At 36.1% G+C, this 12,575-nt stretch overlaps 1 protein-coding gene across 1 annotated transcript in view; it reads left to right on the top strand.

The window, feature by feature from the left end:
* The window catches only part of Taf1 (TATA-box binding protein associated factor 1), an 818,869-nt gene that overhangs the window by 36,602 nt on the left and 769,692 nt on the right, over nucleotides 1-12,575 (top strand). The window contains exon 3 of the mRNA XM_090374096.1: nucleotides 2,247-2,366. Coding sequence (XP_090230222.1) covers nucleotides 2,247-2,366 — 120 coding nt within the window. The remainder of the gene's footprint in view (nucleotides 1-2,246; nucleotides 2,367-12,575) is intronic.

A 12,575-nucleotide genomic window follows, 5' to 3' on the forward strand; every position in this document is an offset into this window, starting at 1 on the left:
ATTAAGTTTGTAATAGTAGCAATTTTTATATTTACAATAATTTGAAGAATTGACATAGGAAGATTCAACCTTTCCACATTATTTGAGATGATGTCACTGAAATTGAAGGATATCTCTGGAAATGAGATCCAGAAGTTGAAACTGAACAAAACAATACGTATGTAAATGTAGGGGGATATTACTGAATTGAAAAAAAAAATAATAATAATAAATAAATAATAATAATGATGATGATGAGATATTTATTTATTTTTTTAAAGTCAAAGAGAAAAAAAAATATTTGAAAAGCACTTTGACACAGTTTCTTGCTTTTTACAAAACTTCTAAATCATCATAATCCAGGTAGTTCATATACCATCCATTGCCCAACTAAAGATCAAGAATATTCTTGTCCTCAGTGCTTTCCCTTATATATAATAATACAAGTAATGGTTACTTGATTTCAAAATTTTTTTTTCCCAAGATTAAATCCTGGCTCACTTGCTTCATTCGGTAAGGGACAAATTGAAACAACCCACATTCACACTTTTTTATCCATTCTATCTGCATATAGAAGCTCACATCTTGCTCTCCACATTCTGGTCTGTGACATATCTCCACTTATTTTCCCTTTGCTTCCAGCTGTCTGACACCACACATTCTATGCTGTCATGTGCAAGTTTTGAATCTGAAATGCTTTTGTTATAATCAAGCTGCTTTTGATAAGACGCATGCACCACCATTCCCTACCTCCCTTATATTGCCTGTTTTTCTTAAGTACATTATAGTGCCATGGTAAAACTCATTACCCCTATTTCTGGTCAGCACCCACATTTAGCCTTGTTATGTCGGCATTAGTTAGCTAACATGTGGATTCAGACTTGCTCGCTTTATTGACAACCCCTATTTCTGATCAGCACCCACATTTAGCCCTGTTATGTCAGCATTAGTTAGCTAACATGTGGGTTCAGACTTGCTTGCTTTATTGACAACTTTCGTGACTTTACTGTAGACACAGTTTAGTCGGTGTGTGTTCTTGTGTTGTTTACTCTCCTGACATATCCTTTAAAGTTGTATAAGCTCATTGCCCTACCATTAATTTTCTATTCATTTTAAACATCACTGCTTTTTGCACATCTTTCCGGTATAAGAAGGCTCTTTAGTTTTTGAAGCCTCATACAAGAACTTTCGAGATGTGTGCATTACTTTGCCTGTATCTTCAGATAATCACTTATACTTATTTGAACAGATAATGTAATATATTTATATTTTACACTTCCCCCAGCAGGTTCTTTGTCCTTTCTTCAGTGGCAATGGCAAAGACCCTTGCACTAACTTTATTCAAATGTATTCCATATCTACTAAATAGATTCCTTCTGCTTAATGAAGGGTAAGCCATATTGATAGAGAACTTCCCCTTAAAGCCTTGCTAAGTCTTTCATACTTATACTTAAATCTTGAATTAATCCTCAGATATTCAGCATTTAGTCCTTATTGTGCCTTGGCAGAATTATAGGCCATAATACATTTAGACTTAATTTGTAATTTTTTAAGAATAGTCCTATATTTATCCAATTTGTGTATAGTTAATATCATTATTTCCATATGAATAATAATTCTCACACCCCTCTTAGAAATTGATGCCCTGCTGGCAACATCATTGATTTTAGCTCATGGCTAACATTATCCTGGTTCTAGTTCACTTATCCTTATTACAAATAATGTTACATGTTCCCCTGAGAATGGTTCTTCAGTAAAGTCTGTGTTGTTTTGAACCATAACAGTTTGCATTTTATCATTCCACCACAAGACCTGATTAGTGAGTGCATCATCTCCCAGTTTGGCTCACTAGATACTTGATTCCTTGATGATTCCACAGTTTCATTTGTCTATGGATCATCCATGAATTTATTCAGTTTCTTGTAGCAGTGTGCACTAAGTTTTAGACTAGTTTGCCCCATGCATCTGGCACACAGAAAACAGTGTCATCAGTTGAACTAGGATTATCTATAAGATTGACTCCTGAATATATATCACAGTCTGTATAAGTGGTGAATTCATACAAGAACTTATGAACTCATGATAGCCATTTCTATTAGTCATTTGCATTGGAAAAGCCAGTTTTCATCAGTTATTTTTTAAATATGGCAACGATTTTTCTGTGAAGGAATTTTTATATTGATTAATGTTTTCTGTATGCTTTACTGTTAGTTATATTAATAACAGATGTTTAAAAAAGTCTTAACTATTTAAATTTTTTTTTTCAGAATGGAACAATAAATCTCCTACTGCAGTGGATTATTCTGATATCAGTGAATTAGCTGAAGAGTCAGAAGAACAAATTGTATTGAAGTCAGCACTTGCCACAATGAGAGCAGCTTCTACAGGTACATTAAAATTGTTTTGTTATATTTTTTATTATAAAATTGGCTGTATTCATGAGTTATAAATGGACTCATTTTTTTTATTATCGATGTAACCTTTTATGATTCAAAAATGCTCAAAGTTTGAGTGCTTGCAATAGTGTGATTTTAGTTTTTTTTTTTGGAATTGCAAGTTGAAAACTTGTTCCAGGACTAAGGCCAAATCTTTGTTCAAACCAAGATTTAACTGATCTTTTTGTTTTGGTGTGTGATATGCATACATGGTGTGATCAGAAAGTTTGGGGACTAACTTTGAAATTGTGGTAGTAGAGAGATGCAACTTGTAACACTTTCAGTGACATCTAGACATAGTAATGCAAGAATTACCCATTTATTTTCAGGTCAGCATGAATTAGTAGCAAATTAAATAGGTGTTTTATGTATTACTTCAGATTTTAAAATGAGTGATTATTAATAGTTCCTTGGTGCCGCTTAATTTTTGTTTTCTAGTTCCTTTTTGTATGATATTAGAATAAATCTTGAGCAGTAATTTTATGTCCTTTGTTTGAATAAAAGAATTTTGTCTTAATTTTATTTTCACTTAACAAGTGTAAGCAAAATGTACAATCAAAGAGGATAAATAAAAAAATAAATTAAAAAATAAACAAATAAAAATTTATTTGTATATTTTATTTAACTAACAATTCTGTACTAACAATTCACAATGTCATTGTTGACAACTAGTAACACTTAGCATTAGCAAAGGCACATGATGCAAGAAAGCAAGCTTATATAGCATCAGCCAAAAAAAAAAAAAAGAAACCCTTTCTCAATTCACCCATTCACTCATTCCAAATGTTTGTCTAGTTCTGCCTTGAATCTATTTAAGATATCAACTTCTACAACAGATGAAGTGTGTTCCAGCAATCAACCACCCACTGGCTAAAGGCAAACTTCCACACATCTATCCTACAACTGTCTTTCCTCAGTTTGAATTTATGCCCTCTCAAGTGATTATTCTGAGAAAGAGGAAGAATTCCATCAGCATTGAGCATACTCAAACCATTCAAGGCTTTATACACCTCAATCAGATCACCTCGCAGGTGCCTAGTCTCCAGACACAGTAATTTGTAAAATCTAAGCCTTTCTTCGTAAGAGCAACCCTTTGTTCCATTCACTAATCTTGTTGCCCTACTCTGTACTCGTTCAAACAGTTCTACATCCTTCTTAAAATGAGGCATTCAGACCTGTATACAGTACTCAAGGTGTGGCCTGACCTTGATTATCCCCTTTATACAAGGGGATAATCACCTCCTTATCCCTGCTAGAAAAATTCTTGTATATCATAGACAAGATACCATGAGCTCTTGTGACCGTCTGCACTGCTCAGAAAACTTCATATCTGCCTGCACAATTACCCCAGGTCCTTTTCATTCTCTATCACTGTCAGTGTAGTACCACAGAGTTGATACGTTACTCTGGGGTTGCTGCTTATCATATGTAGTACTTTATACATTTGTCAATGTTAAACTTCAGCCTTCATCATCCCATCTGCTCTAATTTTCTAGATCCTGTTGCAGCAGTGTACTGTCATTAGTGTCAATAACAACCCTGCCAACCTTCGTATCATCTGCAAACTTGGACATTAAGCCTGATATACCATCATCAATATCATTTATAAATGCAGAAAACAACAATGGATCAACACTGAACCCTGAAAGACTCCACTAATAACATTAGTCCACGAAGTGCAGTGTCCATTGATTACCACTCTCTGTCTTCTCCCACTCAACCATCCCTTTATCCATAGCAGCAATTTGCTTCCAATGCCACACTTCTCCAATTTTTGCAGCAGTCTTCCATGTGCAACAGTATCAAAGGCCTTTCTAAGATTCAAATATATGATATCAGAATTATTCTTTGCATCCAGTTCCTTTGGGACTACATAATAGTATCCAATCAAATTGGTCAGACAAGACATCCCCTTAACAAACCCATGCTGTGTCCGAGCTAGAACGTTTTCTCACAAACAACCCTTCTAAGTACACGGTCGAAGTGAGAGGTCCTTTAGGTACCTCAGATCACAAATTGGTGATTGTCTCTTCTCCAATGGAGCCTTTATCTCATGGCTATTCTCAACCTCATATTGTTTGGCATTACAAGAATGCAAAATGGGATGACCTGCGAGATTTCTTTTCTTCTTTTCCTTAGTTGGATTACTGTTTCAAAACTTCTGATGTTAACGTTTGCTCAGATCATGTCAGTGAAAGTATTCTTGCAGGAATGGAATCCTTTATCCCACACTCCACTTTAAAATCTCGTCCTTTATCTAAACCTTGGTTTTCCAGTAAATGTGCTAAGGCTGTTCAAGAGAAGCACGTTGCATATCGTAATTGGCTTGTTTCTAATTCTTAGGTTTCATTTTCTGCCTACGCCAAAGCTCCCAACAATTGTAAAGCAGTTATTAATCAGTCCAAACTAGATTTTGAACAGGCTAAGAATAGAAAACTTGCTTCTTGCCCAATGGTAGCCGAGCATTCTGCTCCCTTGCCAAAGCTATTTGCCTCAACTTTTGCCCATCTCTGCTCCCACCTCTGTCCAAACCAGATGTTTTGTCAATTCAGCCAAGGATAAAGCTGATCTGCTAGCATCCCATTTTTCTTCCAACTCGTGTATTAATGATCTTGGTAAAACACCTCCCACCATTCCCAACACACTCCATTCAATGCCTCCTGTGGTCTTCCGTCAAAAGGATGTCAGAAGGATTTTGACGAATCTTGATGCTAAGAAAACTCCAGGTCCCGATGGTATTTCTCCACTTGTTCTCAAAACCTGTGCTCCTGAACTTACTCCTGTTCTTTGCCAACTTTTTTCACTTTCTTATTCCAGAGGTGTTTTTCCTTCTGCTTGGAAATTTGCTCATATCCAGCCAGTTCCTAAAAAGGATGACAAATCCCTCCCATGCAATTATCATCCCATTACAATTACTTCTACTCTTTCTAAAGTAATGGATGGAGAAATCAATTAACCGCCAAGTCTTAAACTACCTAGAAACCTTCTGTCTGATCAATGATCACCAGTATGGATTCTGTCAGTGCCGATCCACTGGTGATATTCTGGCTTATGTTACCCATTTATGGACTGATTCAATGGAAAAGTTCGGTGAAACACAAGCAGTTGCTCTTGATATCTCAAAGGCTTTTGATTGTGTTTGGTGTAAAGGTCTTCTAAACAAGCTTCCATATTATGGTTTGCCAACTGTTTTTTGTAATTGGTTATCCAGTTTTCTCTCTGATTGCTCACTGAGGGTGATGTTAGATGGCTCTCTGTCTTCTAACTTCTCCACTAATGCTGGTGTCCCCCAAGGTTCAGTTCTTTCCCCCCACTCTTTTCCTCTTGTATATTGATGACCTTCTTCAATTGACTGTAAATCCTATCTATAGTTTTGCCAGTGATAGCAAATTGCATTCCACTTTCCATTTTGAGAAACTTTGCCCTGCTCATTCTGCTTCAACTTCTCGAAAATCTGCCATGAATTCCTTAAATGCCGATCTCCAGGTAATTGTCCAGTGGGGCAAAGCCAACTTAGGCGTTTTCAATCCTTTAAAACTCAGTCTTGTCTTATATCTCGCAAAAAGGATTCTTCTGCTCCTATGCTTATCTTTGGTGACACTCCAATTTCTAGGCAAAATGGTATATCTCTTTTGGGGACTACCCTGACTTCTAATCTCTCTTGTCACAAGCACATTACAAATATTGCTTCCTCTGCATCTAAAAAACTTGGTTTTCTTTTTTGCTCTCTTTGTTACTTTTCTTCCAAACAGCTGTTTATTCTGTACATCGCAAATTTGCCCTACCATGGAATATTGTTCCCACATCTGGGTTGGTGCCCCCAAAACCTTTATCAGGCTTCTTGATTCTGTTCAGATGAGGGCAGTTAGGTTAATTAATGATTCGTCTCTAACAGAGTATCTCCACTCGGTGTCTCATAGACATACTGTTTCTGCTGCATGCCTCTTCTACAGATATTTCCGTGGTCACTGTTCTTCTGAATTGGCTTCTATAATGCCGGCTCTCTCTTTCAAAACAGTCCGAACACGTGCAAACAGCCAACATCCATTTGCTGTCCAACTTCAAATTTTTCATCTTCCTTGTTTATTCATTCAACTGCTGTTTTCTGGAACAACCTTCCTTCATACGTATTTCCTGAAAATTACAGTCTACAGAAGTTCAAGTCCAATGTCTTCTTTCATCTTCTCAACCTCCAACCCGAGCATGGTACCAAGTACTATAGGTTCTAATACCTCTCGTGTTTGGGGTTTACATAAAAAAAAAAAAAAAAAAAAAACTGAAATCTTGTCTAAATGATCCTGCAATATTTCTTTAACCAGTGCCTCCATTAATTTCCCTGGAACAGAAGTTAAACTAACAGATCTGTAATTACCTGTGTCTCCTTTTGATCCTCCTTTGTGGATTGGGGTCACATTTGCATATCTCCAGTCTATGGGTACCTCCCCTGAGTCCAAGGAAGCTCTCATAATTATGGCTAAGGGTTTGCTTACTTCCTTTGCTGCCTCCTTTAATATAACTGGATAGATTCCATCCACCCCAGGTGCCTTTCTTATGTTTATCTTCAACAGTTTCTCCTCCACTTTACTCTCAGTTATGACAAGATTATCTAGCTTACTGCCAGAGTTTAATACACCTCATAGCATTCCCTTCCCTGAATAACTCCTCATGTGTGAATGTAGATGCAAAATATTAATTTAGTTTGTAAGCCACTTGAGCAGGATTGTCAACAGTAGACAATCCTGCACAAGGATCATCAACATCAAGGATATATCACAATAGTGAAATTATAGTACCCTTATAATACCACGATAAATCTGACTAAAAAATGAATAGCAAATGCTTAGAAAACGGTACTCACCTTGTATAAATCTGCAATAAAATTTTTTTGGTAGATGGTGGTTAAATTTAAGTTGGAAGAAGCATTAAAAAGAACTAACGCGGATTAAAATCTGTTTAAAATATTTTAAACAGATTTTAAAATGAGCGCAAGGAAGTAGAAATGCAGATCTCCAATCCTTGGTTGTCATAAAGAGGTTAAAAAACGTAAATGAAAAAAAGAGAGAAGACCGGTGGTGCCAATAGTCGTTACGAGGGACTTTCGTGAGTAAACCGTCATCAGTTGGCAAATGGAAGAGAAGTCAGCGCGTGTTGTATTTAAAGTTTATCTAAACTCCCATGATGCTCTTTTTGACACGTGGCAACTTTAGCCGCGAGAGGTTCCAAGCCGGTGAAAGGTTAAAGGGAAGTTTAGCGTTAATAATGTTGAGATCAGAATGGTGTCGGTGCCATTCGATGGTGAGGGCTTCATATTGAAGAATTCTGTAGCTCGATCTAAGTTTAATAATAGTGATGGCAGAGTCAACAGGGGGGTGTGGTTGTGGGTTTGAGCATGGGTTGTTAACTCAGTGCAGGATTGACTTGTCTTGAAACTGTTGAAGTGGTAGTATGCGCGAGTATTGGAAGTTGTGGAGGAACCAAATTTGGTGGTAGTGCTGCCGATGTAACGTGTGTCGCAGTTCGGTTGGCATTTTATGAGATATATTAAGTTATTGAGATCATTGATGGGATATTTGTGTGTATCTTTGTAAGAATTAAATAGGGAACCTAGTTTATTGTAAGTGGAGAAGGTGAGGGAGATGTCGGTATCTTTGAATGTACGTCGAAATTGTGCTGCAAGTTCACTATGGTAAGGGAGAACTATGCAAGTATTTGTCTTGTGACTGTGTCTGGTGCGGTTATTAATACTGTTTTTAATGGTGGATATTGTGTGTTGGATGAGTTGAGAGGGATAGTTCCTGGCTATGAATTTATCAGTAAGGTATTGAAGTTCATTGTGTAGATCGTTTTGTGAAGAGGTGAATTTGATAGCGTTGTAGATTTGGTTGTGTATCACTTAAAATAGTAAAAAAAAAAATAATTTGTTTACTGTAAAACTCTACTTTTTAAAATGGATTTCCCTTATCTTTAGCCAAACCTGTCTCTTTCAGACAGTTTCATAATGTTAAAGTTTACTTCAGAGCAAAGCAAAATGTTAATTAAGTGGTCTTTCTGATATAAAGGGAATCATGATCATTATTATTAGTTCGGGCTAAATGATGCATGAAATGACTTGCCAGAGCAGTAACTTGCTCTAATTCACATTTAGTGGACTTTTTCCTGCATCTGCTAAAAAATACAAAAATCTCCAATTATTATACTTTCTCCATTTTAAAATAGTGACATCTAGTTCTACTTTGAATTTTACCAAACTCAGTGCTAGTCACTCTGGTAGGTAATTTATTTCAGTGATTTGTTCAGTGTTTTACCTTCAGGCAGCACTCCAGTGAATGCTTTATACAGCATTCACTGGAGTGCTGCCTGAAGGTAAAAAAAAATAAAAAATAAAATGTGTACTTGCACTGCATTACAAGATAGTAATTTTTATAATTAATATTAGCCTTCTCATCAATCTCAGTATTAAAATTGAGATCGATGGAGTAAGAACCGAACAGGTAGATCACTTTAGGTATCTGGGGCAGTTATTTGCACAGGATGTTTCATGTAAAACTGAGATTCAAACCAGAATTGCATTGGCAAAGCAATCTTTCAAGAATAAACTGTTGTTTTATTACACAGAAGAAGATGTCACAGGAAATTAGTATATCTTGTCAGTAAGAACCAATCTGTCCAACTTGCAGCATCTGTCCATCTATTCTAATAATTTATCTAATAATACCTCAAATTTATTCAAACTACCCACCTCCACATCACCAGATGGAAGTTTGCTCCAAAAATCATACGGTCTGGTTGAAAGCAAATTTTTGCATATCTATCCTGTAATTCTCCTTTTTCAATTTAAATTTATGTCCTATTATGTATGGTATAGTGTAACCTGGAGAGAACTTTTTCCCATTGCTTGAGAAAATTGGATGCAAGAAGGTTATTGGACTGATTTGTATAGAAGACAAAATGCGAAGATAAGAGATAGGGGGAAACTGACATAAAAACCAAAGTTAAAAAAGGGAGTAAGACAGGGATGCTTACTTTAACCTGGATTGTTCAGTGCTTTTGCTGAAGTGATAATAAAGGAGGCACTTGGGACTAAGAAGTGGGAGGTTAAAATAGTTGAAAAGTACCTACAGGCTATGGGCCTTCGTAGCCGAGTGGTCAGGAGTGGGAGTTCAATAGCACACGCTCTTTGAATAGACTGGGGTTCAAGCCCTTGACTGCTAAATACAGTCTATTTGCTAACTTGCACTGGATCAGCATGGCAGATTATGGTCCATTTCCCTCAAAATGAATTGTTGAGGAGGCTTCCATCCTGCAGTGGGTTGATAATGGCTGCAGTTTTTACCTATAGGCTATTAAGTTTACAGACAATCAGGTCATACTAGTAAGTTGCTCTGCTACGCTGTGAAAAATGATCAGAAGACTAAAAAGAAAGCACTGGAGTATGGAATGAAGATAAATGTGATGAAAACAAAGGCAGTATGTTTGGTAAAAGGTCATTTGCCTTCTGAATTGAGATTGATGGATAAGAACTGAACAGGTAGATCACTTTAGGTATCTGGGGCAGTTATTTGCACAGGATGTTTCATGTCAAACTGAGATTCAAACAAGAATTGCATTGGCAAAGCAATCTTTCAAGAATAAACTGTTGTTGATTACACAGAAGAAGATGTCACAGGAAATTAGTATATCTTGTCAGTGGCACTATATGCAGAAAAGACATGGATTCTTACAAAGAGAGACTTGAGGCCTTCAAGATGTGGTGCTGGTGCAGGATCAAAACATTAAATGGCTTAAAAAAGGAAAAAGTGTCAAATGTGGAAATATTAAGACGTGTCGAAGAACAATGGAAAATTCTAGGTGGAATATGATCAACTAGACTCAAATGGATGGGCCACGTGATTTGATGTGGTAGTTTGCTTCTGGATGCCATGGAGGGGACTCTGGAGGGAAAATGCCCTAAAGCAGGCCTTCTTAAACTATGGGTCGTGACCCCATTTGGGGTCGCGTAGCAAAATTCTGGGGTCGTGAGAGATTTTAATGTCAAATATTTAAATACACGATTTTATAACATCTAGATGTGTATTTGTGCAGAGTCACACTCACACACCTGCACACAAACAAAGGGAGGAATGCGCGCGCACACGTGCAGCGAGACTATGATTCAATAACACTGACTGTAATGTGAACTAGTGTAGTATTGACGCTCTTCTAGTGTAGTCAATTGTCAGTGTTCCGCCGTAACGAGATTTTAGTTTTTTTTATTTATTCGGTAATTAATAAATCAATTATTATATGCAATATGTTATTTTTGCATATAATAGGATCAAAATAATTTTTGGCCATGGATAAATGGCTGAACTTAAATAAGAATAGCAATGATGCAGATAATAATGCTACAAACTCTTCTCAGGCAGGACAAAATATTGAAAAACAGGCATCTTATGTGCGAAAAAGAAAATATGATGAGTCTTTTCTTCAATTTGGCTTTACATTTCAAAATTGTAAGGGTAATGAACAACCTCTTTGTTTGATCTGCAATGAATTATTGGCTCCGGAGAGTATGAAACCATCAAAATTAAAAAGACATCTTGAATCAAAGCATGTTTCATATGTCAATAAACCAAAAGAATATTTTGAAAGACTGTATAAATCTTTAAATAAAGAAAAAAAATCCTTTGAAAAATTTATAACCGTTAGTGAAAAATGTTTACTAGCATCATATGAAGTTTCATACTGTATTGCTAAAAATAAAAAGCCGTTCACCATTGGAGAAGATCTTGTATTACCTGCTGCTATTAAAATGGTAGAAATACTACATGGAAGTAAATATGGCGATGATATTCGAAAAATTCCTTTGTCGAACGACACTGTCTCGAATAGAATTTCTGATATTAACAAGGACCAATTAGTGCAACTTATTACAAGAATTAAAGAAAGCCCAAAATTTTCAATTCAGTTGGACGAAACAACTGATATTACTAAATTGGCTCAGTTGTTAGTATATGTCAGGTACGTTTATAAAGAAAGCGTGGAGGAAGAATTGTTATTTTGTCGTCCTATGGAAGACCATACTACAAGGAAAGACATATATTGTAAAGTTGACGAATTTTTAAAAACTGAAGGTTTAGAATGGAAAAATTGCTGTGGAATATGCACAGATGGTGCAAGAGCGACGACCGGCAAAAAGTTTGGTTTTAAATCATTTTTTCAAGCTGCTCATTATGATCATATAACTTTTACTCACTGCCTTATTCACCGAGAGGCCCTTGCAGCAAAAAAATTAGCACCAGAATTGAACGATGTGCTTCAGGATGCTGTTAAGATTATAAATTTTATTAAGAGCCATGCCCTTAACAGCCGCTTATTTTCAAATCTCTGTAAGGATACGGATTCCAACTACACAACTTTATTATTACATGCAGAAGTAAGATGGTTGTCAAGAGGTCAAAGTTTAAGAAGATTATTGCTATTAAAGGACGAGATCGAAATATTTTTAACCGAACGAAAATGTGAACTTGCAGCTTTTTTTCAAAATGACTTATGGCTATCCAAGCTGTGTTATTTGTCAGATATTTTTGCGAAATTAAACGATCTCAACTTGTCTCTCTAAGGAAAAAATTGCGATATATTTACTTCGAATGATAAAATGGAAAGTTTTATCAAAAAGATCAACATTTGGAAAAGTAGGGTAGAAAAAAATTTGTTCGAAATGTTTTCCAGTGTCGACAATTTTATAATCGAGAAAATTCATTGTAAAACTTTTATTGCAAAAATTATTGTAGATCACTTAAAAGCGCTAGAAACACAGTTCCGTACATATTTTATATTAAATATTGATTTCCAAAAAATAGTTTGGATTCAAAAGCCGTTTTGGATTGGCTTAAGTGAGATTGATCACCTGCCACTTAAAGCTCAAGAGGAATTTGCTGAGCTTTCGAGTGACTCAAACTTAAAACTACAATTTCAAAAAAAGTCCTTGACTGAATTCTGGATCGGAACTAGAACTGAATTTCCCACAATCGCTGATATGGCGTTAAATGTACTTCTGCCATTCAACACCACATATTTATGTGAAGTTACCTTCTCAGCTTTAACACATATTAAATCCCAGTATCGTTCAGCGCTAAAAAATGTTGAAGAGGTCTTACGTCCAGCAGTGTCAAACATTCC

Source organism: Mastigoproctus giganteus, chromosome 5, assembly GCF_048544385.1.
Source record: "Mastigoproctus giganteus isolate SK-2022 chromosome 5, ASM4854438v1, whole genome shotgun sequence".
In the NCBI taxonomy this organism is placed as follows: domain Eukaryota; kingdom Metazoa; phylum Arthropoda; class Arachnida; order Uropygi; family Thelyphonidae; genus Mastigoproctus; species Mastigoproctus giganteus.